The sequence below is a fragment of the Apteryx mantelli genome, chromosome 1 (genome assembly GCF_036417845.1).
Source record: "Apteryx mantelli isolate bAptMan1 chromosome 1, bAptMan1.hap1, whole genome shotgun sequence".
NCBI lineage: Eukaryota > Metazoa > Chordata > Aves > Apterygiformes > Apterygidae > Apteryx > Apteryx mantelli.
In genome coordinates this window covers 2,321,049-2,349,041 of record NC_089978.1, presented here as the reverse complement: position 1 = coordinate 2,349,041, position 27,993 = coordinate 2,321,049, and the positions used below count along the sequence as shown (strand labels likewise).

At 67.2% G+C, this 27,993-nt stretch overlaps 1 protein-coding gene across 1 annotated transcript; it reads right to left on the bottom strand.

Moving 5' to 3' along the window:
• Positions 1–3: 3 nt before the first annotated feature.
• On the bottom strand, positions 4–27,077 carry PDE2A (phosphodiesterase 2A). The gene is made up of 30 exons (XM_067289596.1): positions 26,967–27,077; positions 14,590–14,679; positions 12,581–12,669; positions 11,177–11,286; positions 9,738–9,793; positions 9,558–9,617; positions 9,288–9,444; positions 9,139–9,191; positions 8,312–8,386; positions 8,171–8,212; positions 7,667–7,735; positions 6,760–6,890; positions 6,559–6,670; positions 6,231–6,270; positions 5,605–5,668; positions 5,412–5,490; positions 5,119–5,296; positions 4,909–5,021; positions 4,301–4,378; positions 3,909–4,031; positions 3,609–3,679; positions 3,031–3,153; positions 2,851–2,938; positions 2,663–2,710; positions 2,423–2,497; positions 2,033–2,132; positions 1,720–1,832; positions 1,556–1,594; positions 1,311–1,417; positions 4–235 (listed from the first exon to the last, which is right to left on the bottom strand). Exons 1-30 carry the CDS (start codon positions 27,075–27,077, stop codon positions 7–9), a joined length of 2,823 nt encoding a protein of 940 aa, XP_067145697.1. The 3' UTR covers positions 4–6.
• Between the last annotated feature and the right edge of the window lie 916 nt (positions 27,078–27,993).

Below are 27,993 nucleotides of genomic sequence, written 5' to 3'. Positions count from 1 at the left end.
CCACCCTCACTCGGCCCCCGACTCCCGGTGCCCCTCGGCGTCCAGGCAGCCGTTCAGCTGGAGCCCCGGCATGCCGGGAGCCCGCGGGTCGTATTCCTCGTCCAGGAAGTCCAGGGAATTGTTGCTGGGCAGGCCGCGGATGGTGAATTTGTGCGACACCTTGGTCCACTGCTCCCGGTTGCTGGCCACCCGCTCGTAGAGCTCGGCGGCCTTGGGGAAGAGGTCCTGCAGCAGCCTGCGGCACGGGGGGGGCACCCCGTCAGGTGCCACTGCTCCCCCGTGCCCGGCTCCGTGTCCCCCCCCCGCCCCGGGAGCTTCCCCTTGGAGCGGGCGATGCCCCGGCGCTGCGGGATGCGGGATGGGCGAAGGGAAGGGGGTTGTCCCCGGCACTGGGGAAGCAGGGTGGGGGGGGGCGAAGGGGGGTGCCGAGGTGGGGTGGGATGGCCCCCGCGCAGCCGCGGCAGCACCCCTTGCACCCATGCTGCAACAGCACCCTTTGCACCCATGCAGCTGCAGCACCCATGCTGCTGCAGCGCCCCTTGCACCCATGTGGCTGCAGTGCCCCTTGCACCCATGTGGCTGCAGTGCCCCTTGCGCCCATGTGGCTGCAGCACCCCTTGCACCCATGTGGCTGCAGCACCCTTTGCACCCATGCAGCCGCAGCACCCCTTGCACCCATGCAGCCGCAGCACCCATGTGGGTGCAGCACCCTTTGCGCCCATGTGGCTGCAGCACCCCTTGCACCCATGTGGCTGCAGCACCCTTTGCACCCATGCAGCCGCAGCACCCCTTGCACCCATGCAGCCGCAGCACCCCTTGCACCCATGTGGCTGCAGCACCCTTTGCGCCCATGCAGCCGCAGCACCCCTTGCACCCATGCGGCTGCAGCACCCCTTGCACCCATGTGGCCGCAGCACCCCTTGCACCCATGCAGCCGCAGCACCCCTTGTACCCATGCAGCCGCAGCACCCCTTGCACCCATGTGGCTGCAGCACCCCTTGCACCCATGTGGCTGCAGCACCCATGCGGCTGCAGCACCCTTTGCACCCATGCAGCCGCAGCACCCCTTGCAGCCACACTGCTGCAGCACCCATGCTGCGGCAGCACCCTTGCACCCGTGTGGCTGCATCACCCACGCTGCGGCAGCACCCTTGCACCCACGCTGCTGCAGACACCCACAAAGACCCCAAACCCCGGGGCAGGAGGGAGCCGTGCTGGGGGGCCCGGGACTGCTCCGGGGAGCGCGGGGCTGGCGCGAGAGGACAGGGGACGCGCGGGCGCAGCGCGGGGACCCCCGCCGGGGCACTCACTTGTAGATGGGCATCGCGATGTGCTCCATGAAGCTGATCTGCAGCTCGGGGATGTAGGCTTTCTCCCGGTCCATCATCTCCAGCGGGCGGTTGCCCATGGCCTTCTCCTGCGGCGCCGGCACGGAGGGGGTCAGGTCCGCGTCCGCAGCCACCCGCCCCGCTCGGGATGTGCCCCGAGCACCCCAACGCTGCGGCTGCAGCCGAGACGGGGAGCGGGGACCCCCCCGGGCCACCTCGCTACCTACCAGATCTCCCTGGGAGAAGAACTCCTTGTAGATGAGCTCCTGCGGGGGAGAGGACATCAGCGCCGGGGGCCGCCGCGTGCCGGCCCCGGAGCACCGTGGGGACGTGGGGACACCACGGGGGGCAGCCCACGGCGGGCCAGGGCGCCCCACGGCGTGGTGCTCACCGCGATCTTCCTGGTGGTCTTCCAGCCCTTGGTCTGGTCCGAGAGGTCGCAGGACGTCATGAGCAGGCACAGCAGCAGGCTGTGGTGCTGCTTGTTCTTGGGGTCGTAGCCGACTGCCGGGCGAGCGGAGGGGACAGTTTGGGTGGGGGAAAGGGTCCCACAGACCGCTCCGTCCCTCACCGCCCGCACGAGGGCTTTGGGGACAGCCGGGACCCGCTGTGCCGCTTCCCAGCCCTGAGGTCAGCCCGCCCCGCGGACCCGCTGCCCGCGAGGATCGCGGAGACCCGGAGGCGGCAGCGATGCCCAGCTTCACCTTCTGCCATTTTCTGGAGGTCCTTGAAGATCCGCAGGTGGTGGGCCAGGTCCGTGGCCAGGATGATGTCCCTCATGAGGTCCAGCATGCGCTGGTAGTCCTGCGGGGGCAGGCGGCACGGACGGCGTGAGCGGCTCCTCGAGGAGCCCGCTGCGCCGTGCCGGGCGGGAAGCGGAGCCGGAGCGGGGCGTCCCCACCGGGGGGGTCCGTTCGGGGACCCTGCCCTGATGGCGGTGACGTGCAGAGCAGCTACGACGGCGCTGGGCTTTTGCATGCTGTTGCGCGATGCACGGGGGGATGCATCCGACGTGGGGGGTCCGGGGGCGGGGGGGGGGACATCCCGCGCCAACGGCTCCGGCCGGCCCGGCGAGGACGCTCGAGGGAACCCACCTTGCGGGAGAAGTGGTCGAAGATGTTGCAGCCTTGGCTGTTGAGGATGGCGATGGCCTGAGCGAAGTGATGCCTCTGCGGGAGAAGAGGGGCTGTGGGAGCCGGCGGCCGTGCGGGATGCGGCCGGAGACGCGGAGCCCGCCAGGATCCCCCCACCCCCACATCCACCCAGTGTGGCCGCCCACCACCCGCCCCGCCGGGGAAGGAGGACCGATGCTCCGGGTCCCCTCCTGCCCTCACCTCCATGACGGAGCCCTCCGAGCTGTACAGTGCCGCCAGGACGGATTTCTGCAGGACGAGGACAGAGCGGCCGGGGTCAGCGCGCAACCCTGCCCCGACACCCCCCACACACCTGCACGGACGTCCGTCCCGGCCAGCCCATCCCCAGGGCTCGCGGCGTCCCCTCCCTTCCCGCGGCCAGCGCTCACCGAAGCCACCTGGAAGGAGTTGTTGGTGCCTCTGTGGTCCAGGTCGTGGCACATGCAGGAGATGAACAGGGCAAAGATCTCGATGTCTCTGGGTGGGGGGCAGAGGGAGAGAGGTCTGAGCGGGGGCCGCGGCAGGGGGGCCGGGCCGAGGATGAGGACGGAGGGGGGGGGGGACCTTACTCCAGGTAGTTGACCAGCTCGAGGTTCTTGTAGAGCAGGTAGCAGAAGTGGGAGACGGAGAAGGCGTGCATCCAGTTGTGGTACGGCGGGTCGCGGTAGCCCTTCTTCACCATCAGGCAGAACCTGGCCGCGGCAGGGTTGGCGGTGAGGAAGGGGACACGGGGACCACGGGGACCCCCCCCCAGGGCGCATGGCCCTCCCCGCTCAGCCATGGACCTGCGAGCACGTCGGCGGTGTAGCACGCTCAGTGCACGCAGGTGCACAACCCAGATATTCGGGGGGAAACTGAGGCACGGGGCGATGGGACATGCTCAAGGCCGTGCAGCAAGTCAGTGGCAGAGCAAGGAAGGGGATTTGGGCGTCCTGATTCCCTCCTATGCCATCAGCAAGTGCCCTTGGGGACATACACCGTGAGGAACAACCATGACCCCAACCTGGCCGCAGAGGGGCCCCCAGAGCCCTCGCCTGCAGCCCAGAGCAGCGGGCAACATGTCCCGGGCCGGGGCTCACCGCCCGGTCCCCTTCCCACCAGCATCCCGGCCGGCCGGTCCCCGTGCAGCGCGGCCGGGGCCACCCACCGGGTGAGCGTCTGGCGGTCCATCTTGTAGGTGTTGATGAAGTTCATGTCCTGCAGCATGCTCAGGATGGCCTGCGGAGGGGACAACGTGCACAGGGGTGACAACTCAGGGACCAGGGGTCCCGCCCGGCAGGCAGGGAGGTGCCTTGGCCGTGGTGGCTGGCCCAACTGCCGCGGCTCCCCCGGCACCCCGTTCTCCATGCCGCCCAGGCTGAGATAGGTGACATGACCAAGGGCACGCGGGGGACTGTGGCGGAGCCGGGCGCCCCTCCTCACCCAGCCCCGGGCCACCAGCACTCACCATGGAGGTGTCGTCCTCGGGCAGCGAGCGCGGCGTGTAGGTGAAGCTGGCGAAGTTGGGGTCGATGGTCGACACGGGCTGGATGCCCTCGCTGAGCAGTTTGGTGTATTCGTCGTCGGAGACCTGCGGGACGGGGCGAGAGCCTTCACCAGCGGCCTGCAGAGCTGCTCCTGGGCCATTTCAGCCCCAAAACCTCCCTTTGGGTTTTGGCTGGTTTGAAGCTGACCCAGAGAGCCCTGGTCGCTTGGTGTCCACCTACATCCCCTGAGATGCGCCCATCCCTGGGCTGGAGCACAAGCCAGCTCACCAGTTCGTGTGGGAGCCACTTGCCCACCCCCTCCGGGTCCCGGTCCACATCCCGGTGCCGGTCCTGGCCCACCGCAGCAGCTCACCTTCATGTGGTACATCATCATCTCGTTGGCCAGGTGGCTGCGGTACTGCGCCTCGTTCACCTTCTTGTAGAGCAGGGACTGCCGGGGCAGGAGCAAGGTGTGAGCACGGCCGGGAGCGGGGCTGGCCCACCGGAGCCCCCTCCGGAGATGGGCTCTCCTCTCCCCATCACCTGGGATGGAGATGGGCTCTTCTCTCCCCATTGCCCAGGATGGAGACAGGCTCTCCTCTCCCCATTGCCAACCCTCGATGGAGATGGGCTCTCCTCTCCCCATCACCTGGGATGGAGATGGGCTCTCCTCTCCCCATTGCCCAGGATGGAGATGGGCTCTTCTCTCCCCATTGCCCAGGATGGAGACAGGCTCTCCTCTCCCCATTGCCTACCCTCGATGGAGATGGGCTCTCCTCTCCCCATCATCTTGGATGAAGATGGGCTCTCCTCTCCCCATTGCCTGCCCGCAACGGAGATGGGTTCTCCTTTCCCCATTGCCTACCTGTGATGGAGATGGGCTCTCCTCTCCCCATCACCTGGGACGGAGATGGTCTCTCCTCTCCCCATTGCCCACCCGGGTGGGAGCAGAGGGGAGCCAGGGGTGTCCCCAGCACTTACGTGGGCAATGCTGATGCCGCAGTAGATGGAGAAGGCAGTGGCCAGATCCTCATCAAACTTGCTGAACCAGGGCCCGTTGATCTTGTTGACCAGCTCTGCAACGCCAATGACCTCTGGGAGCAGAGCGGGACGGTCAGAGGGACCACCCCGGCCCCCAAGCCCCCCCCTGCAGCGACCCGGATGGGGCCAAACGCCCTGGCCCCGACTCACCCTGGTTCTCGTTCTTGATGGGGAAGCAGAGGATGTTCCTGGTGCGGAAGCCGGTGCTGTCGTCCACGCCGCGGTAGAAGAGCGGGTGGGAGTAGGCGTCCTTGATGTTGAGGATCTTGCCGGTGGTGGCCACGTGCCCGGCGATGCCCTGGTCCGCGGGGATGCGGATCTCGTAGCTCTGTGGGCAGGGGGAGGCACCGGGGTCAGGGTGGCCCCACGCAGGGCAGGATCCCTCCCTGAACGCCCGGCGTCACCCCGCGTCTCGTCCCCAGAGCTACCTGCACCCAACTCACCTCGTCGTCCACCACGCCGCCGTCAAACACCTTGGCCACGAGCTCGTGGCTGAGCCGGTCCAGCAGGAACACGGAGCATCTGCAAGAGAGGCCGTGGCTACTCGCAGCACGCTGCATCCCGGCCCCTCGCCCCACTGTGACGCCCGGCCCCGACCCCCCGCTGTCCGCAACGCCCGCACCGGGAGCCACTCACATCTCGGCGTTGCTGAGGTTTCGGGCTTCCGTGATGATCTCCTGGAGCAGAACGGACACGTCGTCTGCGGCGGGGAGAAAAGCCGTCAGCGGCGGGGCTTGGGGCGTGTGCTGAGCAGCGCTGGGGCTCTGCGCTACGGAGCTGCGGGCAGGGAGCCTCCCGCTGCCGGCATCGCCCCGCTCACCCATGGGATGAAGTGGCGGGTTCTCAGAGCATGCCTGTGTGTGCGTGCGTGTGCGTGTTTGCGGTACAGCACGTGTGAGTGTGCAGCAAGGTATGTAAAGCAACGCTGCACTTGCGTGTGCGGTGCAAGCTGCGGCTGTGTGTGCACGTATGCAACAGCATGCGGGCATGCACGCGTGTTTCCAAGCGCATGCGATGCTCCGTGCTCATGCAACCAGTGTGCGTGGGCGTGCAGGCGTGCACAAGTGCATGCAACCAGTGTGCGTGGGCGTGCAGGCTTGCACGAGTGCATGCAACGTGGTGTGTGCACATGCACGAGTGTGTGCGCACGTCCCCAACCCCCCCCAGGACCAGGTTTCCCCCAGGCCGGAGGCAGGCGACAGGTCCTGGCCCCGTGATGTCCCGAGAGGCAGCAGGGGACAGGGAGGGACCGAGCCACCTACCCAAGTGCGTGAACAGGTTCTTCGCCACCTGCAGCAGGGCCTGGTGGGGACAGAGGGGACACTGTTAGCAAACGGCATGGCTGGGGACCCAAGGGGGGGGAAGATGGCTGGAGCGGGGCAGGTGGGCTGCGATGGGCTGGGAGAGGTCCATGCCAGGGTGCCAACCCGGCGTCCGGGCTCCTGCATCGCATGCCAAACCTCTTCGCTGCTGGAAGGAGGACGGGGACAACCCAAGGGAGCTGATGGGGCTGGACACCGAGGTGACATCCCCGCTGCCGCCGGCACCTCGTTAGCAGGGGAACGGTGGTGGCACCCGCTCGGCTCTCACCTGGCACTCGCACTTGAGCTTCTGCTCCTTCTGGAAGGCCAGCGTGCTGGTGAGCACCGTGGAGGTGTAGCAGAAGCAGTGCTGGATCTTGTGCTCGTCCGTCTCCGTGTAGCTGTGGGATGAGAGCCATGGGGTGCGGGACCAGCTCAGCGCAGGGCTCCAGGGCTGGACCCCCCCACGTGCCCCCCCCACCCCACTCACCTCTCGCCACCCAGCTTGTTGAAGGCGCAGGCCAAGGCCACCACCTGCGCGGTGGCCCGGCTGGTGACGGGGACGCAGAGCATGGAGGTGACCTCGAAGCCCAGCATGTTGTTCAGCTGCTTGTGCTCCTCCTGCGGGGAGAAGGGCGAGCGCGGTTGTGTTGTGGGGCGCCAGGGCCATGGGGTGCTGGGGCCGTGGGGTGCCAGGACCATGGGGTGCTGGGGCCATGGGGTGTCAGGACCACGGGGTGTTGGGGCTGTGGGGCACTGGGATCAGGGGGTGCTGGGGCTGCAGGGTGCTGGGGCTGTGGGGTGCTAGGACTGTGGGGTGCTGGGACTGTGGGGTGCCAGGGCCATGGGGCACCGGGGCTATGGGGTGCAGGAGCCATGGGGTGGTGGGGCTGTGGGGTGCCAAGGCTGTGGGGCGCTGGGGCCCCAAGGCACTGGGGTTGTGGAGTGGCAGGGCCATTGGGTGCCAGGGCTGAGGGGCACCATGGCCATGGGGTGTGGGGACCAGGGGGCACCAGGACTGTGGGGCACCAGGACCATGGGGTGTGAGGACCAGGGGGCACCAGGGCTGTGGGGCACCATGACCATGGGGTGTGGGGACCAGGGGGCACCAGGGCTGTGGGGCACCAGGACCATGGGGTGTGGGGACCATGGGGCACCAGGGCTGTGGAGCACCAAGACCATGGGGTGTTGGGACCAGGGGGCACCAGGGCTGTGGGGCACCAGGACCATGAGGTGTGGGGACCATGGGGCACCAGGGCTGTGGGGCACCAGGACCATGGGGTGTGGGGACCAGGGGGCACCAGGGCTGTGGGGCACCAGGACCATGGGGTGTGAGGGCCATGGGGCGCCGCAGAGTGGGCTTCGCTGGCCGGGCAGTGGGACCTGCGGGCACCCACCACGCTGATGTCCTGCAGGGTGATGGGCTTCTTGTCCTCCACGACCTGCCCCAGGCGCCCGAAGGTGAGCTGCGGGGGCACAGAGGAGCCGGCTGAAGGGTCCCCGGAGCGTTGCCCCGAGGAGGGTGGGGGGGACGGGGACGCGGCCACGTGGGGCCACCCCAGGGGCCAGCAGCACCCGGCGGAGGTGGCCCAGCGGCTCGGGAGCCAGGATGCGGAGTCTGGATGCAGATGGGTGCCCGTGCACACGTGGGTCCCCGTCCCCTGGGGGCGTCCATCACCATGCACACGTGGGTCCCCGTCCCCTGGGGGCGTCCATCACCATGCACACGTGGGTCCCCGTCCCCCGGGGGTGGCTGTCACCATGCACACATGGGTCCCCGTCCCCCGGGGGTGGTTGTCACCATGCACACGTGGGTCCCCGTCCCCCCCCGGCGCGGGCTCCCCCAGGCCCGACCCTGCCCGTCGCGCCGCGGTGCGGAGCCGGCCGCTGCGGCGCCTTACGGAAAAGCTGATCTCCTCCTCGAGGACGCGGTCGCCCACCACCTGGAAGAGAGGGTGGCGGCGGGGGGTGGGGGCCGTGAGCGTCGCGGCCGACCCCCCTGCGCCCGCCCCGGCCCCGCGGCCCGGCCCCGCGCTCCCCACCTGGCAGAAGAGCTGGTGGTTGTCCTCCGAGACGAGCAGCAGGCAGCAGCACAGCGACTGGGTCTCCTGCTTCAGCTGCGGAGCGGCGCCGCGGTTAGCGCCAGCCGGTGGTCGGCGCGCCGGCCCGCCGCCCCGAGAGGCCCTTGCGAGGGCAGTGTCCTGCCCGCCCTCTGCCTGCCTTGCGCAGGGCACCCGCGCGCGCCGCAGAGGGCTCCCTCCTGGCTGAGCGGGTTAACTCTGGAGACTACTGATGGTTAGGGCAAGGGTGTTCACTCTGGACACTACTGATGGTTGTGTAGAGAATGCTAGAGAGCAAGAGGAGGACCCGTAGGGTCAAGATAACTAGGCTGTGTCTATATCTCTGGGTTTGCAAGGTGAGGGTGAGGCCGTTAACTCTGGAGACTACTGATGGCTATGACAAGGCAATTCACTCTGGACACTACTGATGGTTGTGTAGAGAATGCTAGAGAGCAAGAGGAGGACCCGTAGCTAGGTTGTGTTTATAGCTCTGGGTTTGCAAGGTGTGGGCGAGGCCGTTAACTCTGGAGACTACTGATGGCTACGACAAGGCTATTCACCCTGGACGCTACTGATGGTTGTGCAGCTGATGCTTGAGGGGGTTCTTTGCTTTTTTTTTTTTTTTTAGCAAAATGGAGATTCCAGGTGTGTCCCGCACAACATTGTGTCCCGGTGCAAACCAGCCCCCCCCCAACCCCGGGATGGCCTCCGGGAGGACGGGACCTCCAGGAGGAGCAGGCCAAGGGCCAGCGCGGCGCTCGGGTGATGCCCCCCGGGGTTGAGCAGGGGGAACCCGCCCGGCTACTCACGTAGTTGATGACCTTGAGCTGGAGCGAGGCGGCGTCCAGGTCGTACAGCTCGCCTGCGGGAGGGCCGAAGGGGGGGGGGGGGGACAACCGTGAGCGCGGGGTCCCTCGGGCGCCCACCGCGCCGCGCCACGCCGCGCCGCTGCCCTCACCGCAGAGCTGCAGGATCTTGCAGTCCAGCTCGCTGTAGCTGCTGGTGGCCGCCTTCTCCTTGGCCAGCGAGGTCTGGGAGGAGCTGGTGGAGAGGCTCACCTGGGGCCAGGGCTGCAGCTTCTGCAGGGCCCGCACGCGCCGGTACGCCACCAGGGTCTGCAAGGCGCCCCCCGTCAGCGGGTCCCCCCCCGACGTGCCGTGCTGGGGGGGTCCCCGGGGCCGGCGCGGCGTCCGGCTCGGGGACTCGGCGGCGGCCGAGCGTCACTCACGTGTCTCTCCAGCGCGCGCAGGTTCTGCTCGTCCGCCTCGCTCAGGGGGCCGCAGTGCACCTGTGGGGGGGGGGGGGGGGGGGGACACATGCCGTGAGGGCCCAGGCGTCCGGGCTCTGCCACCCACCCTCTGTCCCCTGTCCAGCCCCCCCGGGGTGGCCACGGGGACCCGGCGCTCACCAGGATGACGCACACCACGGCCCCGCTGTCCTTGTCCACCAGCGGCACGACGAGCACTGCGAGCCGGGGGGGGAGCGGGGGGCAGGCGTGAGTGGGCGCCGCAGCACCGCCGTCCCCCCCCCGTCCGTCCGTCCGTCTGCCCGCTCACCTGCCCCTCTCCCTCGTCCCCCCGTGTGTCCACCTCCCCCCCACCACATCCGTCCCTCCATCAGCCCGTCCTTCCGTCCGTCCCCTCATCCCGCAGCTCGTGCTCCGTCCACCCGCCCGTCCCACACCCGCGCATCCACCTCTGCCCACCTGCCCCATGCCCACCCATCTCCGTGCCTACTTGTCCCCCACGTGTCCGTCAGTCCAGCTGCCCACTCACCCTCACACCCACCCGTCCCTCACCCACCCTCCCACCCATCCATCCATCCATCCACCCACTGATGTGCCCTCTCACCCCCATCCATCCACCCACCCACTGATGTGCCCTCTCATCCCCCACCCACCCATCCACCCATCCACCCGCCAACCCTTATGCCCACCCATCCCTCACCCCTCCATGCAAGCAACCGTCCACCCACCTATATGCCCTCTCGTCCCCAGCCAGCCAGCCACCCACCTACCCGTATGCCCTCTCATACCCCATCCACCCACCGACCCATCCACCCACCGACCCATCCATCCACCCACCCATCCACCCACCGACCCACCCATCCACTGATCCATCCATCCACCCATCAACCCACCCATCCATCCATCCACTGATCCATCCACCCACCCATCCACCCACCGACCCACCCATCCACTGATCCATCCATTCACCCACCAACCCACCCATCCACCCATCCACTGATCCATCCACCCACCCATCCATCCACCCACCCATCCATCCATCCACCCACCAACCCACCCATCCATCCATCCACTGATCCATCCACCCACCCATCCATCCACCTACCTCCAAGCCCGCCCATCCATCTGTCCACCCATCCATCTACCCACCCACCTACCCCTGTGTCCATACATTCACCCACCCATCCATCCATTCATCCACCCATCCATCCATCCATCCATCCACCCACCCACCCCTAAGTCCATCTGTCCACCCACCCACCCCATGTGTGTCCATACATTCACCCACTCATCCATCCACCCATCCATCCACCCACCTCTGAGCCCATGCATCCATGCATCCATGCATCCATGCATCCATCCACCCATCCACCCATCCACCCATCCACCCACCCACTCCTATGTGAGTCCATCCATCCATCCACCCATCCACCCACCCACACATCTCCAAGCCCACCCACCCATCCATCCGCCCACCCACCCCTAAGTCCATCCATCTGTCCACCCACCCCTAAGCCCGCCCATCCATCCAGGCTCATACCCATCCGTCCCCGTCCCCCCCCCCCAGGTCCCCCGGTGCCCCTCGGCGCGGCGGCGCCCACCTTGCGTGCCGGGGGCCAGGGGCGCTGCCAGGGGTCCCAGCTGCCTCCCCGGGAGCTCGGCGAGCGGCAGCCCCCCGCACTCGAGCCGCTTCTGCCTCCGCACGGCATCTCTGCGGGGAGAGCCTTTAAGGAAAGAAGCACCCCGGCGCACCCCCCCCCCGGCTCTGCCGCGGCCGCCCCACCGCCATCCTGCCCGGGGCGGCGCATCCGCGCTTCTCCCTCTCCCGCCCGGAGCAGCCCCGCAGCCGGGCCAGGCCCCCGTGCTGGCAGCATCGCGACCGGCCCCGTGCGCGGCTTTGGTCCCCCGGCATGAGGTTGTCGGTGCCGATGCGGGGCCAGCGCCTGTGCACACGGGGTGTGTGTGTGTGTGTGTTTGTGTGTGTGTGTGCGCGCGTGTGCGTGTGTGTGTGTGTGTGTGTGTGTGCATGTGTGTGTGTGCATGCACAGGCAGGCAGGGTGTGTGTGAGCGCCTGTGCATGGTGTGCATGTGTGTGTGTGCATGCACATGTGTGCACGCGTGCATGGGCAAGCAGGGTGTGCATGAGCGCCTGTGCATGGAGGGACGTGTGTGTGTGTGCATGCACGTATGCATGCATGGGCAGGCAGGGTGTGTATGAGCATGGGTGCATGGTGTGCATGCGCGTGTGTGTGTGTGCATGCACAGGCAGGCAGGGTGTGCGTGAGCGCCTGTGCATGGAGGGTGTGTGTGTGTGCGCGCGCATGTGTGTGAGCATGCATGCATGGGCAGGCAGGGTGCACATGAGCACCTGTGCATGGTGTGTGTGTGTGTGACCGCATGCGTGCATGGCCAGACACAATGTGCATGTGTGCACATGCACAGGGGCTGTGTGCGTGTGTGTGTGTGTGCATGCACGCAAAGCCAGAGGACGTGCGTGTGTGCACGTGCACACAAGGCTGGGCAGGAGGAGCATGCGTGCATGTGTGCAGGGTGTGGGTGCTCCTCCTGCTTTTGCCATTCCCGCTGCGTGGGCCTGGCCCGGCCCCCATGTTTCCGGGGGCTTTGCCCCCCTGCTCTCCTCCCCGGCCCCACGCCTGCACCCCTGCAAGCGCCGCCGCCGCGGCCTTGTGCCGGGCGATCAAAGCGGCGCGTGGGCGCCAGTGGCCTTGTGCAGCGATGGGCGATGTCCTTCTCGGGGAGAAAATTAACGGGAGCGAATGCACAGGGAGCGAACGTGCCCATTCTGCAGATGGGAAAACTGAGGCACGGGCAAGCAGGCTCACGCTGGGGTCGGTGGAAGCCACAGCAGAAATAAATCGCAGCCCTTTCGCCCCTCCTGCCTTCCCCGAACGGGTCCTGAGACCCCACGGAGCAGCTAAGGAGCAGCGTCCGGTGGAGCGGGATGATGGGAGCGGAACAGGACCCGGCTCCTCGGAGCAGCTTACCTGAGCTTGCCCTCGGGCGGCAGCTCATGGGGGGGGTCGTCGCACGTCAGCCGCGTTTCGCCCTCCAGCAGGTAGACGTAGACGTGCTCCTGGAGGGAGGCAGCGGCTCAGGCCTCCCATCCGGAGCCCGCGGCCAGAGCACGGATGGAGGCAGGCGACCGCGACGCTCCGGTGAAACAGGACCCGGCAGCAATGCTCCGACCCACCGGCCCCCTCCCCAAAGGAGCAGCCGGCAGGGAAAAGGCTAATTCGCAGCAGCGGCGTGCCGCGAAATCCCATTACCTCCGGCTAACGCAGGAGATAACGCGTGTCACCGCGCCGCGGTGATTGAACGCTAGGACGCCGCGGGAGCGTCAGGGGCCAGCGCTCCGCTTTCGTTCCGCCTCGGCTGCTGCCCATCCCACGGGCTCGATTTGGCGAAACCCTTCGCGCCAGACAAATGACGGGCTCAGCGGACTTTCCGGCCGGAGGGGTTCAGCAATTGCGTGCTCGCACGCCCGGAAGGAGCATCGATACCGGGCGCGGCGCGTTAGGGAGCGGGAATTTTCCGCGAGCGTCAGGAAATCGCGCGGAGGAGCCGGCGCGGCGGGGCTGGAAGGGGAGCGGAGCGAGCAGGGCAGGGGGAAACTGAGGCAGAGCGCCGGCCAGCTGGGACCTCGCAGGGGAGGCGCGGGCGGGCTGTGGGGGGGGACGACGCGCGCGAGCTGCCAGTCGATGCTGTGAGCAGGGCGCTGGCGCTGCCGCTCAGGGTTTGCAGCGCTTGGGGAGCAGATGGGGCGAGGGGAGGGCAGAGAGGGGGTTTGGGGGGGCTGCATGTCCCCGGGGCAGCCCCGGTCCCCCCCCATCCCATGCAGGGGCCCCAGGGAGCCTGGCTGGCCTGCGTGCACACACTCTTGCACACACGCATGCACTCACACCTATGCAACACATGCGCGCACACATGCATGCACCCTCACATGCAGACCTGCATGCACATGCTTGCACACACATGTGTGCACCCCCACATGCAGACCTGTGTGCACACACTTGCACACACATGCATGCACCCCACATGCAGACCTGCGTGCACACACTTGCACATGCCTGCACACACATGCATGCACTCCCACATGCAAACCTGTGTGCACATGCCTGCACATGCTTGTACATGCTTGCACATACATGCATGTACCCCCACATGCAGACCTGCATGCACACACATGTACATGCCTGCACACGCTTGCGCATGCTTGCGCACACATGCATGCAGCCCCACATGCAGACCTGTGTGCACACAGCTGCACACACATGCATGCACTCACACCTATGCAACACATGCATGCACACATGCATGCACCCCCACACATGCAGACCTACGTGTACACATTTGCACACACATGCATGCACCCCACAAGCAGACCTGTGTGCACATGCTTGTACATGCTTGCAAACACATGCATGCACTCCCACAGGCAAACCTGCGTGCACAGACCTGCACATGCTTGTACATGCTTGCACATACATGCATGCACCCCACATGCAGACCCTGCATGCACCCACCTGTACATGCCTGCACACGCTTGCGCATGCTTGCGCACACATGCATGCAGCCCCACATGCAGACGTGTGTGCACACACCTGCACACGCTTGCACACACATGCATGCACCCCACATGCAGACCTGTGTGCACACAGCTGCACACGCTTGCACACACATGCACGCACCCAAAGCGCGGCTGATGCCCGTGCCAAGGCTCCCGAGGGCCTGGCCGCCACCGCGGGGCTGCACACCTGCCCCGTCCCCAGCACCCGTGGGGACTCACTGCGACCTGGGGATGGGGCAGCCGCCGAGCTGGCAGCTTCACGGGCGGCTCGTCCCCAAAGCCGCAGGCCACGCCGGGACCCATCGGCACCGTCCCACCGCGGGCGCCCAGCGAAACCCAGGCACGTGGCCCTCCGCGAGCAAACACGGTTCACCCCCAAACTGCCCCCCCACACACACCCCCACACACCCCGCATCCCCCACGTACCGCTTTGGGCAGCAGGGCGACGAGGGCATCGCGCAGGGCTCGGCGGAGGCCGGTGCCATCCAGCGCGGCCCCCAGGCTCAGCAGCGCATCCTGCGGAGAGAGCACAGGGCGCCGTCAGCGGGGCGCCGCCGCCGGGAGGGGAAACTGAGGCACGAGCGGCCAGGAGGGGAAACTGAGGCACGGGCACCGCGAGGGGAAACTGAGGCACGGGCAGCAGGGAGAGCCGGCACAAGCCCGGGGCTGCGGAGCCGGCTCCGAGGGGACGGTGCCGCGGCCCCCAGGCGCGACGTTCCCATCGGAGCGCCGCCGCTCGGCTCCCGCAGCCCTGCGGGATGGCACGGGCCGCCCCAGTGCTGGCGGGAGCCTGCCAGCTCCTCCACTAGCCACGCCAGCCCCTCCGCTAGCCGTGCCAGTGCCTGCGTGAGCCACGCCAGGTCCCGTGCTAGCCATGCCGGTGTCTGCGCGAGCCACACCAGTGTTGGCACTAGCCACACCAGGGTCTGCACTAGTCACACCAGGGTCAGAATGAGTCACGCCAGCGTTGACAGTAGTCACACCGATGTGCGCACTAGCCACAGCAGTGTCAGCCCTAGCCGCATCAGGTCCTAGAGGAGCCACACCGGTGTCGGCACTAGCCGCACCAGCCAAGCTAGCGCCTGCAGTAGCCACACCAACGCCGGCACTGGCTATGCCGATGCCTGCATTAGCCACACCAGTTCCTACCTGAGCCACTGCGAAGTCAGTGCTAGCCACTCCAGCACCTCCACTAGCCACACCAATGCCTGCTCTAGCCACACCAGTGCCTGCACTAGCCACACCAGTGCCTGCACTAGCCATGCCAGTGCCTGCACTAGCCGCACCAATGCCTGCTCTAGCCACACCAGTGCCTGCACTAGCCACACCAGTGCCTGCACTAGCCATGCCAGTACCTGCACTAGTCGCATCAATGCCTGCACTAGCCGCACCAATGCCTGCACTAGCCATGCCAATGCCTGCACTAGCCACACCAATGTCTGCCCTAGCGGAGCCAGGCAGGAGCGCGGAGCCGGCCGCCCCCCGGCAGGATTTGCTGAGCGGATTCGCCACACCGACTTATCGGCGGATAGCGAGTGTCACCCCGCCGGCAGCGCGGGCACGCGGAGCCCCCCGGCAGCGAGCACGGCTTGGGGCAGGCTTTGATCCTGCGCCACGCGGGGAGGCGCTTGCCGGGTTTTGCATCCCCGAATGCCAGCGGTTCGGCGGACATCCCAGCCATGGCCCCTTTCCGAGCTGCTGAGACCCTTGGGGGCCCTTTCTCCTGGCCAGCGCGTGCCAAGGACCCCGGCACCCGGACCGCTCAGCTGCCCCACCAGGGCTGAGGAGAGGGGCAGGATCACCTCCCTCCACCTGCTGGCAACACTCTTCCTGATGCACCCCAGGATACCACTGGCCTTCTTGGCCACAAGGCCACATTGCTGCCTCATGCTTAACTTGGTGTCCACCAGCACTCCCAGGGCCTTCTCCACAGAGCTGCTTTCCAGCAGGTCAACCCCCAACCTGTACTGGTGCGTTGGGTTATTCCTCCCCAGGTGCAGGACCCTGCACTTGCCTTTGTTGAACTTCATGAGGTTCCTCTCCGCCCACCTCTCCAGCCTCTCCAGGTCCCTCTGATGGCCACCGCTCAGCCCCTTCTCAGTCCACCTCGCTGCCTGCCCCACCAGCCCACTCTTCCTCAGCTTGCCCGCCAGGATGTCACGGGAGATGGTGCCGAAAGCCCTGCCGAAGCCGAGCTCCCCTGGGCTTTCGGGGGCTCCGGGCTGCTGGAACAGAGCTGGCACCCACCATTCGGCGGCAGCAGGAGAACGGCCGAGGGGAGGAAAATTCCTGCCGCGCTCTCGCTCACGCTGCCGCCGCCGCCGTAAATCACCTTGGGGAGAAGATAAACTTACAGGGCGGGACGGGAGGAATTTAATGGAAGAGCCGCTACTCGGCGAAATCCTGCAGGGCCCATCGGAGACGGGCAGCCCGACGGCGGGAAGCGGCGCGGGAGCCGGCGGCTTCCCGAGGCTCCTGGCACCTACCCCGACCTCCTGCACGGCACGAACCGGGAAAGGGGGGGGGGGGAAAACCCGTGGCACCCACGGCCTCGCTGCTTGTCTCCCCCCCTGCTCTCTCCAGCAAAGCAAGGGGCGGTTGCGGGAAACGTGCAGAGCCGCTTTGTGTGCGTTCGCCACGCCATTTTTGGCATTTTACGGGAATTCTGCCAAGACCGGCATTTGGCCAGGGAAACACGAGAATTTAAAAAAAAAAAAAAAGCAAAAAAAAAAAGCCTCGTTCACACCGTTTCTCCGCGATAACAGCCTCGACCCACAGCTGCGTCGGAGCACGCGATATGGCACCGTTTCTAGAGGAAAAATGGCAGGAAAAGGAGCCCGATCACAGGATACCCTGGGAAGGGGCGCGCCGAAACCCCCTCCGAAAGGCACGGCGAGAGGTGACCCCCCCCTCCCCCCCCGGCGAGCCCGCGGGGGCCTCTCCGCCTGACGACAGCGGCGCTGGCTGTTATTCCGACAGGGCTGTATCTCCAGTCGCGTAGTTACACTGGAGACACATGCACTGTAGAATACAGCCAGGCCTCGGCGGCGCGGCATCCGTCCCTCTGTCCGCCGGCTGGGAGCAAATTCCCCCCCCACCCCCCCAAATTTGGGTCGGGGGGTGGGGGGGTGTGCAGATCCGAGCTCATCCCTTTGCACCCTGCTGCTCGGCGCGGTGACGGGCAGGTGCTGCGCGCGGCGGCCCCGGCAGCTGCTTTAAAAGGCTTGGGAATGTGGCGCCGGCGCCCGGGGGGGAGAGGGAGGGGGTGGAAAAAGCCGCAGGAGCTAAAAAAAGCCCCCCGAGGCGAGGCGAGAGCTGCAGAGCCGGGAGGCGCCGGTGCCGGAGCCGGAGCCAAAGTGTCCCCCCCACCACGGGTGCCTCCTTGCTCCCATGCACCCACATGCATCCTCCGGGAGCAGCTTGGGAGCGAGCGGATCCGGGTGCAAGCTTTGCTTTGGAAGGGGTGCAAGCCCGGCGTGCCAGAGATGGGATTTGCAGGGCTCGGGCTGCTGTGCTTCCCAGGGGATCCTGCAAGCTGCCCCCCGCTGCCAGGCATGGAGCGGGCAGCGCCCGGCGCTATCCCTGCACGTTCCCAGCCGGCGTGATTCGATTGTCCCTGTCCAATTATGGAGGACGGGCTTGGTTTTTTGTGACTATTTCCCATTAGCTGCCGTTATGAATAGCGGAATTAAATGCCTTTAAATGACGAGCCGGTTACGGCGAGGCCGAGCCCCGTTGCAGAGCTCCCCGGGCCATCCATCTCGGTGCCACCGCAGCTTCGCTTCCCGGTCCCGGGAGCCAGGCACGCTCAGCCTGGCAAATCCAGCCCCTGCGGGGTGGGATTAGGGCACCGGCTCCCCGTGGGGTGGTTTGTCCCCGATTAACCACCCGCTGGCTGCAGGATGGGCTCAGCCATGACCCTGCACCCAGCACAGGGTGCATCCGGGAGAGGAACCAAAAACGCTCCTGGAGACAGCTCTGGGTGTCCATCCAGACATGGAGGCAGGGCGCAGGCAGCAGCTCTGGGTATCCATCCACACACGGGGGCAGGGCGCAGGCAGCAGCTCTGGGTGTCCATCCAGACATGGGGGCAGGGTGCAGGCAGCAGCTCTGGGTGTCCATCCAGACATGGGGGCAGGGTGCAGGCAGCAGCTCTGGGTATCCATCCAGACATGGGGGCAGGGTGCAGCCAGCAGCTCTGGGTGTCCATCCAGACATGGGGGCAGGGTGCAGGCAGCAGCTCTGGGTGTCCATCCAGACATGGGGGCAGGGTGCAGGCAGCAGCTCTGGGTATCCATCCAGACATGGGGGCAGGGTGCAGCCAGCAGCTCTGGGTGTCCATCCAGACATGGGGGCAGGGTGCAGGCAGCAGCTCTGGGTGTCCATCCAGACATGGGGGCAGGGTGCAGGCAGCAGCTCTGGGTGTCCATCCACACACGGGGGCAGGGTGCAGGCAGCAGCTCTGGGTGTCCATCCACACACGGGGGCAGGGTGCAGGCAGCAGCTCTGGGTGTCCATCCAGACATGGGGGCAGGGCGCAGGCAGCAGCTCTGGGTGTCCATCCAGACATGGGGGCAGGGTGCAGGCAGCAGCTCTGGGTGTCCATCCAGACATGGGGGCAGGGTGCAGGCAGCAGCTCTGGGTGTCCATCCACACACGGGGGCAGGGTGCAGGCAGCAGTTCTGGGTGTCCATCCAGACATGGGGGCAGGGTGCATGCAATGACTCTCAACACCAGATGAGTCCAGGACCTGTGGAGGCTCCTTCACAGCCATCTAGAGCAGAGCAGCAGCTCCCTGCCCATCCCTGTCCCTCCAGAGCCCCCAAGCCAGACCCTGCTGTGACCCTCTCCAGGCTGATACCCACGGGAGAATATTGCAGTGGCTCAGCATAGCCTGGACACATCTAGTGTGCCCAGGTGGGACACACGTGGAGATGCAGGTCACAGCGATGTGAGCAACTCCTATGCCCAACCGTGGACCGGGTGCAGAGGGTTGAGCCTTCTGCCACCAAATACCAGGCTGAACCAGACCCGGGGGTCTCCAGTCCCCGCTCCGGTCCCTCTTGCTGACAACACCGCCTGTCCCCATGCATGCAAGCCTGTTGGGTGCTGAGGGCTGCCAGCTCGCCCTGGGGGCTGGATGTCCCCTGTAGGCATCTCAGGAGCTTTTCCCATGCTTGGTCTCCTCCTCGAGGGCTCTGCCCTGCAACCTGATGCTGGGAGGGTGCATCCGTCCCAGGGGTGTTCACCTCAAGCCCCCAAAGAAGCCACTGCGCCGTGCCCACTCGTGCCTCTGATGACATCCCTCCCCACGTTGACCCCCGCTAACCCAACGCGCTGCCCCAGGGCCAGGCGGCGGCTTCGCATGACGCCGTTTGCAGAGTTTGCCTGTGCAGCAGAGCAGCCTCAGCCCAGCTGGGCTGCTGCAAACTCCCTCTCCCTCCCTGGAAAAATCCCCCTGGATGCAGCTGGGGCCCAGCGCAGCCACTTCCCTGCCCCTTCTGCACCAGGCTGGTCTCATCTCGGCGCAAACGCCCTCGTTTAGGGGGTTTTAGGGATTTTAGGGACACCGTCCGCGGCCCAGCGCTCTGTGCCAGCTCCCGCTTGGCGCAATGCCGGCGCCGTAGCCGCCGCAATATTTCAAGACGGAGCCACCGCGTGATGGATGAGCCTGTTCGCCTCCTTCGAGCAAGCAGCGCGTCCCTGGCACAGCACGACGCGGGACGCAGCGCCGGGGCCGGGGGTTCGCGGAGCTGCCTTTCCGGGGGGAAAAAACGCCACGTTCCCTTTGCTCCTGCGGCCCGTTGCGAGCGCAGGGCTCCGCTGAGCCTCCCCCCACCCCGGCAAGGGGCCGAAAAGCCAGGAAAGGCTCCTTCTTGCGGGGCCGCCGAGCGCTGGTGCCTTGCAGCGAGCAAACGTGCTGCTCCAAGCACAGGGATTTCCGTGCTCTGCCCCCGCCAAGCAGCCGTGCGCCCACTTTACCAGGGGTTTTTTTTGGGGGGGAAAAACTCAAAAATCCACCCCAGGATGCTGGCGCTTTTAATCGCCCTCATTCCCCACTCATCCCGGTGGCTCCCGGCTCCCAAAAGCTCCGGCTCCGGGCTCCCACCCCCTCTGCACGGCGCGCCAGCAGGGACAGCTGCGCCCGGCCCCCCCCCCCCGGCCGCCTCCAGGCGCGCTCGCATGTTTATGAAATCCAGGAATCTCATCCCGCTCCGCTTCCTCTCCGGAAAGTCGCCTCTCGCGCCCGCCCCGGGGGACGGAGCACAACCACCTGGGTGCCCCGTTTCGCCACGCCGGGCCGCCGGGATCGGCCTCGGGGTGCCGGATCCCGGTGCTCGCTGCGCCTTGGGGAGCAGAGCCGTGGCGGGGCTGGGAAAAGAGCTGGGATTTAACAGCAGGCTCCTTCCCGTGCGCCTGCCCGGGCTGCCTCGATTCTCGCAGCAGGGCCGACGGTCTCCGTGCAACATTCCCGCGGCGGGGGGGGAGCCGAGAAACCTCTAGGAAATGAATCATTTTCTAGCTGAACGTTCAGCCAAGCTTTTCCATAAAGGCTGCGAGTAAATTCCTTGACAAACGCAGCCCTTTGAGCTGTTCGGAGCCCGGGTGCATTTATCTTCGCCGCATGCTTTTCCCCGGCTTGCTCAAGGTCAAGCGGAGCGGCGGGTGGGAGAGGGGAGCTCCGACCCGGCTCCCCCTGACCCGCCGCTGGCCCGCGCCGTCGCTTGCAGCCCCCGAAACGCCGATTTATCTACCTGGGGATGAGAGGGAAACGATCTAAATGAATTCCCTAAGCGGATTAGCCAAAGTGCATTAGCCCCCGCGTGAACGATTTCATTCGGGATGAGGACGGACACCGGCCGGCCTGGATGACTTCACTCCCGGCGCTAAGTAGCCCCAAATCGAATCAGGGCCGGGCGGATGCTGAGTAAGCAGGTCTTGCGCGGGGCTTCGCGCTCGGCATGCCGCAGAGCCGTGCCGGGGCCCGGGAGCAGCTCCGAGGGATGCTCCGGAGGCTTTGGCTTGCTTTTCCCGGGCATGACTGAGCGCCTCGCTCCCCGTCCCGGTGCAAAGTCCCCGAGCTCGGGATGCGGGTGAGGAGCTCGGCCGGTCCCTACCGCCAAGCCCGGGTGCTGGCGGCCGGGGATTTGCAGTCAGAGCAAGGGAAGGGGAGGCCGGATCCCGGGAAAAGCGCCCCTCGCTTTTCCTGGAGGAGTCGGGGTGGGCTCTGCCCCAAGCAAGCGTCGGCCTCCTTTCCAGCCCGAGCTTGTTTAGCTTCAGCTTCCAGCCTCTGGATCCTGTTACGCTTTCGGCTGACAGGCAAAAGCAAATCACATTTGTATCCGCGCCGGCGGCGGCGGTGGCGATCCGGGATGCAGCCTGCCACCGCCGGGCTCGGCGTGTGCTCGCCGCGGAGTGACCCCCCCCACCTTCCCCCTTCCCCTTCCCCGAGCCCGCACCGCGCTTCCCCGGCAATCTGGCGGCGTTAAAAATATCCGCCGAGCCGTGACTCATCCTCGCCCCCGGCGGCCGCCCGCGCCGCTGGGCCCCTCGTCCCCGCGGGCGCTGCCGGGGGGCCGCCGCTGCCCCCCGCTCCGGCCTCGGGCTGCAGTTAAATATAGCGGAGGCGGCTCAGCGACGCTGAGCTCGCGGCATGGCCCAGGCGCGGGCACGGGCACGGGGGGGTCCCCTGGCCGTACCAGGCACCGGGATGAGCCGGTGCCTGCAGCCGCACTCCCACGGAGCCTCCCGGGTCTTCCCGAGCCCACAGCCGCCCCGCTAGCACTGGCCTTGGGTTCCCGAACGACATTGCTTCAATCCAAGCGGGCAGCGACAGCCTGCAACCTGAGGCAGCCCCTTAATTACCTCATCTGTTATATCGGGATAATGACTGTAAACGGGAAGGAAACACTTCTGGGATATCTCTGGTCTCCTGATGTTATTTTGCCCTGGGTCCTGTTGCAACAGATAAATGAGGCGCTCGGCACCGCTGGCAGCTGCGCGAGGGCAGCCGGCGGGCATGGCGTGCGGATCCAGGCACGGTGCATGGCTCCAGGCACGGTGCACGGCTCTGGGAACAGCGTGCAGATCCAGGCATGGTGCACAGCTCCAGGCACGGTGCACGGCTCTGGGAACAGCGTGCAGATCCAGGCATGGTGCACAGCTCCAGGCACGGTGCACGGCTCTGGGAACAGTGTGCGGATCCGGGCACGGTGCATGGCTCCAGCCACGGTGCACAGCTCTGGGAACAGCGTGCAGCTCTGGGCACAGTGCACAGCTCCGGGCACGACATGTGGATCCAGGCATGGTGCACGGCTCTGGGCACGGTGCATGGCTCCAGGAACAGCGTGCATGGATCTGGGCACAGCATGCAGCTCTGGGCACGGTGCACGGCTCCGGGCACGGCATGCAGCTCCAGGCACAGTGCTCAGCTCCGGGCACGGCATGCAGCTGCAGGCACGGCATGCAGAACCAGGCACAGCGCACGTCTCCGGGCATGGTGCTCCCAAGGGATTTGGCAACTGCGGATGCAAGCACGCAGCCCATGGGAACAACCTCCAGGAAAGGCAAGGCCTCGACGCCAGCTCCAAGGGCGCTGCAGGCCTACGGCTGCACTGGGATTCAGCCCAGCCGAAGGGCAAAGGGCTGCGGAGAGCCCGGCACCCGCCTCGCAGCGCAGGAGAGCCCCTGCCCCTGCCCGCAGCACCCTGGGGCGCGCCGAGCCCCCGTGCCCCGTACGTGCACGCTCCCACCTGGGTGTTTTTTCCCTTTTTTTTTTTCACCCTGGGTGGAAATTTGCAGGTTCAAGCGTTTCCCTGAGCCTTGCAGGAGGCTGCGGGAGGGGGGAAAAGCAGCAGCGCGTCGCCTTGCCCGCGTTACACGTCCCGGCCGGGCGGCCCCCGCCGATGAAAAGGAGCCCGAGTCAAGGCCGCTTCCTGTTGATGTACTATTGCCGGGAGGACAAACGGCGCTGGGGACCGCGGCCGGCCTCGTCAAGGATTTCCCGTCCCCCGGAACATCGCGGCCTTCTTGGAACAAGGGCCCCGGGCCGGCAAAAATACTCGCCGCTAATTAGCGGCTGATAAGGCAGGAGCTGCAAAGGGCTCGGGACTTCTCCTCCCTCCGGCAGGGAAGGGAAGGAAGTTGTTATTCCAGCGGTAAACAAATCGCGAGGAGCAGATAAATGGCTTGTCAAGCCCCCCTGCCCTCCCCGCCGGAGCCGGTGGCGTTATCCACGCCGGTGGCACGTGCACCGCGGGCAGACGCCGTGCGAGGCAGGCGGCGCCCGATCCGGGCTCCGAGGCGCAGCGAAGCCACGAGCGGTCTTCTCCCCAGTGGGAGATGCCATGGGAAGCAGCACGCCCGGAGAGCTCGGAGGCGCCGCAGCGAAAACGCTCCGTTATTATTATTAGCCTCCCCGGGGCATGGAGGTATTTATAGCGATTGCTTCACCCGCGCTTATGAGCCCAGCTGCTACGGGGAGCTCGTGCAGCCGGGGTGGCCGGGGTCACCCCATGGGTGCCTGCCGGCCGGGATGGCAACGGCTTTCCTAGACGTCTTCTGGCGGATTAGCAGCGCTTGCCAAAAGGTCTGCGGCTCGGAGGTTCAGCTGGCCGAGCAGGCAGCTGCCTCCAAAAATCAGCCAGCAGGGACCCGGCGCTGGCCGCGGCCGCTGGGATGCCCAGGGCACCCATGGGTGTCGCCGGGGCGGGGTGATCCACAATACCCATGGAGCCGGGCCGCGATTCCCAGCACCAGTCGGGGAAGGGAGCCGGTTGTTCTCACGTCTGCTGCCGGCACTGCGGCCGACGCTAATGCAATCTGCGCGGTGATTAGGGAGCTCATTTGCGAGCCTCGGATTGATCAGGGAAAATCTAATTCCCGGCCATCTGCGGCTGGGGAGGAATTCAATTTGGGGGAGCTCTTGGGAGCCGTCTCCCGCTGGACTGTTTTGGGACCCGGAGAGCAGGGCTCATTCAGCTGCCGGGGACGCGTGGGTCCATTTTTGGGTGCCCTCAAGTGTCCTAGCTCTCCATCTCCATGCGGCCACCGGCCTGCACCACGTTTAGGCGGAAGAGGGACAGATCCATCTGCAGGGACTTGGCCAAGCCAAGAAGGCATGAGAAAATCCCCCCCCTGCTCCGGCTAAAAGGCAGCCGCCGGGAAGGATTTTCTTCTTGCCATGCAGCCGGGTTTGGCAGCATCACGGCAGAGCCGGGCTGGGACGAGTGTCACGGCTCGGAGGTCTCCTGCCCCCGCTTTCGGAGCCGGGGCAGCGGGCGGCTCAGCCAGCTAAAGGACGCGGCTGCAAGGCAAAGAGGAGCAGGGAGCTGGGTTTTCCCTTCGGGAGCGCTTTGGATGGCACGAACGGGGGAGCCGGCCACCCCCCGGCTCGGCCACGGCGCTGGGGGAGCAGAGCCCTCGCCGAGCAGAGGCGGCGCGGCTCGCCGGGCTGCCAACACCTATCAATTAGGCTTGGATTTATGGGCAAGTCAGCGACTAATTGCCCTGGGGCCTGTGGCTGGGAGAAAGGCTGGGAGCGGCGGCGGTGGAGGGGGGGGGAGAGGCGGGAGGGAGGAGGCCCGAAACGGAGCCGCAGACGTCTCGCTGGAGCATCCTCCGGGCAGGAGCAGGGCGGCCGCGGCGCCAGCCGAGGGGGGAGGTAGGGAAAGCACCAAGCCCTAAATTCACCCCAGTTTTCACCGGGCTCCGGGGCCAAATCAGGCACCACGGGAGGCCAATCCCAATGAGTTTCCAGGCGGATCGGCTTCCCAACCCACTTTACCACTTCTCTCCACCTCCTGGGTGCCCGGGACATGCGGTGGTGCCCTGAGGAATGCGTCAGCCCCAGCCGGGAAGGAGGTTTGGGCAGAAGGTTTGGGGCTGTGGGCAAAAGCAACCCCAGCGTTGCAGGTAGCCCCACCACCCCCTGCACGTGGGGCTGCTTCTGCCTTAGGTTTTTCATCCGAGGTTTCTCCCAGGAGATGGCCCCGCACCACCCAGCCGTAGGACCCCGGCTCGATGACACAGTCCCGGGTAAGAACGATGTGCTCTGCCCAGGATCAGTTTTTTTTGTGGCTCCTTTTTGGGTCCCCTGGCCCCGACAGAGCAGCACGGGGCCCCCACGGGCGGCTGCAAACTGGGCTCCCTCTCCAACGGCCCGAAGGCCCCGGCACAGACCAGCCCCAGCTCAGTTCCTTTCCCTCCGTCAGCAGCTTTCGGTTATTTCCCGTCAATCGTTTCCTTCCCTTTTCTTCCTAATGCAAAACGCGCGGGTCCCCGTGTCGCACCAGCAACCCCGCAGCAGAGAGGGCCGCGAACCCGCAGTGCCCCGCTCCCCCGTCCCCGCCGCCCGGCCGGAGCGCCGTGCTGCGCTGACGGCGTGGGACATGCCAGCGGCCTCGTGGCACGCTCGGCGGGCAGTGGGGCGCTGAACCCGGCCCTTGCCCAAATTCAGGCGTGGCTGACGGCACGGGGGGGGCAAAGGACGGAGCAGCTGCTTACCCGCCTCCTATGGGGGTGCCTCCTGCCCCCCCTATGCACACAGACCCCATGCAAAGAGACGGGGGGGGCACAGGGCACGGTGTTGTTGTTGTGGGGGGGGGGCGCCCAATCCTGCTCCCCGCCCCGGTGCAGACCCACGGAGGGCTGGCCCCACTGCAGGGCACGGGGTCTGCCCCCCGCCTCGGCAGCCAGCGACCACCCGCAGCAAAGCCGCGCCGGGGAAAGAAGAGCCGCGCTCTCGGGGCACCCTTGGGCCCCCCCTGCCCAAACCTCGCTGCTACCCGCGACAAGCAGAGTGGAGCAGCTGGACGTGGGCAGAGGAGAGCCAGGGACCCGGCACCCCCAGACGCGAGGCACCCTCAGACCCCCAGACGCGTGGACCCCCAAAACCTCAGCACCCGAGACGCATGGGACCCCCAAACCCTCAGCAACACCGGACACGTGGGACCCTCACGTCCCTTGGCACCCCGGATGCATGGGACCCCCAAACCCTCGGCGCTCCCGAATGCATGGGGGACCCCCAAACCCTCGGCAGCGCCGGACGCGTGGGACCCTCAGCACCCCAAGAGGCACGGCACCCCGAGACCCCCGGAGCCCCAGACCCCTTCCCCGCGGGGCGGCGGGGGGCTTACGGCGTCCTGCAGGGTGCCCATGGCGCGGCGCGGCTCGGCGCGGTTGCGGGCGGCGCTGAGCGCCCGCGGGGCCGGCACCGGGGCCGGGACCGGAGCCGGAGCCGGGGCCGGGGCCGGGGCCGCCCGACCAGCCCATTTCCTCCGGCGCTGCAGGATCCGCACCTCCCCGCAGCCGACAGCCGCGCCGGACGGACACACGGAGCCGAGCAGCGGCCCCACGGCCGCCCTGCTCCCCCCCCCACACACACCCCCTTGCCCTGCTAAGGCAAGAGCGGGCGAGCAGAGGTGGCTCCCTACGCCCCTAGCCGTCGTGGGGGGCCCTGGAGAAGACACCCCCCCGCCCCGCTCTCCCGGAGCTCCCCGGCCGCTCCGTGCCTCAGTTTCCCCGCCGGGCAGCTGCGCCCGCTGCGCTCCTCCTGCCCCCCCCGGGCAGCGCCGAGCCCCTTTTCCCCGGGAGCCGACGCTCCTCCGGGGTCCCCCCCCCTCACCACCACCCCCCAACTCTCCCAGCAGTGTCGCTGCCCCCCAACCAGCGCGTAAAACCGGGCTCCCCAACACCCCCCGGGGGCCGGGTGGGGAGTGGGCTCAGCGAGACGGCTCCGGTCCCCGGGCGGGGCGGTGGGCAGGGGGGGGAAGGGAGTGGGCAGGGGGCCCCGGCGTCCCTACCTGTAGCGCCTCGGAGGCGGGCGCGGAGTCCTCCACCTTCAAGAAGACCTGCTGGCCCCGTCTGAAAAATTGAACGAGGGCGGTGAGGAGATGCTGCACCACCAGCACCATGCCGCCTCCCTGCGCGCCCGGCCCGGCCCGGTTCTAGCTAGGTCCGGCTCGGCTCGGCGCGGCTCGGCTCGGCGCGGCAGCCCGCCCCCGGGCAGGGGGGCCCGGGCGCCGCCGCTCCCCGCCCCGCTCCGCCCTGCGCTCCGCTCCGCTCCGCACCTGCTGCGCGCCGCCACGGGCAGGGCTCCCTGCGCGGGGCAGCGGCTCCGCCGGGTCCTAAGGGCCCTGGCTCGGGACGGGGGACGGGGGACGGGGCGGCCGTGCCGCTATGGGGCGGGCAATGGGGCAGTGTCCCCCGGTATGGGGTGGGGGACGAGGAAGTGTCCCCCAGTATGGGGCAGGCAATGGGGCAGTGTCCCTCGGTATGGGGCGGGGGATGGGCCAGTGTCCCCCGGTATAGGGCAGGGGATGGGGCAGTGTCCCCTGGTATGGAGTGGGGGGCGAGGAAGTGCCCCCGGTATGGGGCAGGCAATGGGGCAGTGTCCCCCGGTATGGGGCGGGGGATGGGCCAGTGTCCCCCGGTATAGGGCAGGGGATGGGGCAGTGTCCCCTGGTATGGAGTGGGGGGCGAGGAAGTGCCCCCGGTATGGGGCAGGCAATGGGGCAGTGCCCCCCGGTATGGGGCAGGGGTGGGGCAGTGCCCCCTGGTATGGGGTGGGGGACGAGGAAGTGCCCCCGGTATGGGGCAGGGAATGGGCCAGTGTCCCCCAGTATGGGGTGGGGGACGAGGAAGTGTCCCTGGTATGGGTCAGGGGATGGGGCAGTGTCCCCCGGTATGGGGCAGGGGATGGGGCAGTGTCCCCCGGTATGGGGCAGGGGATGGGGCAGTGTCCTGGATATAGGGCAGGGGATGGGGCAGTGGCCCCCGGTATGAGGTTGGAGTCAGGGCAGTGTCCACGGCACGGGGTGGGAAACGGGT

What these genes read in the sequence shown, in the direction of transcription:
- PDE2A (XM_067289596.1), bottom strand. Translation starts at nt 27,077, where the DNA reads ATGGTGCTGGTGGTGCAGCATCTCCTCACCGCCCTCGTTCAATTTTTC. An exon ending in CAAGATCCTGCAGCTCTGCG is followed by an intron (nt 9,192 to 9,287) that starts GTGAGGGCAGCG and finishes GCCCTCCCGCAG; the next exon opens with GCGAGCTGTACGACCTGGAC. An exon ending in TGATGATGTACCACATGAAG is followed by an intron (nt 4,032 to 4,300) that starts GTGAGCTGCTGC and finishes CCCGTCCCGCAG; the next exon opens with GTCTCCGACGACGAATACAC.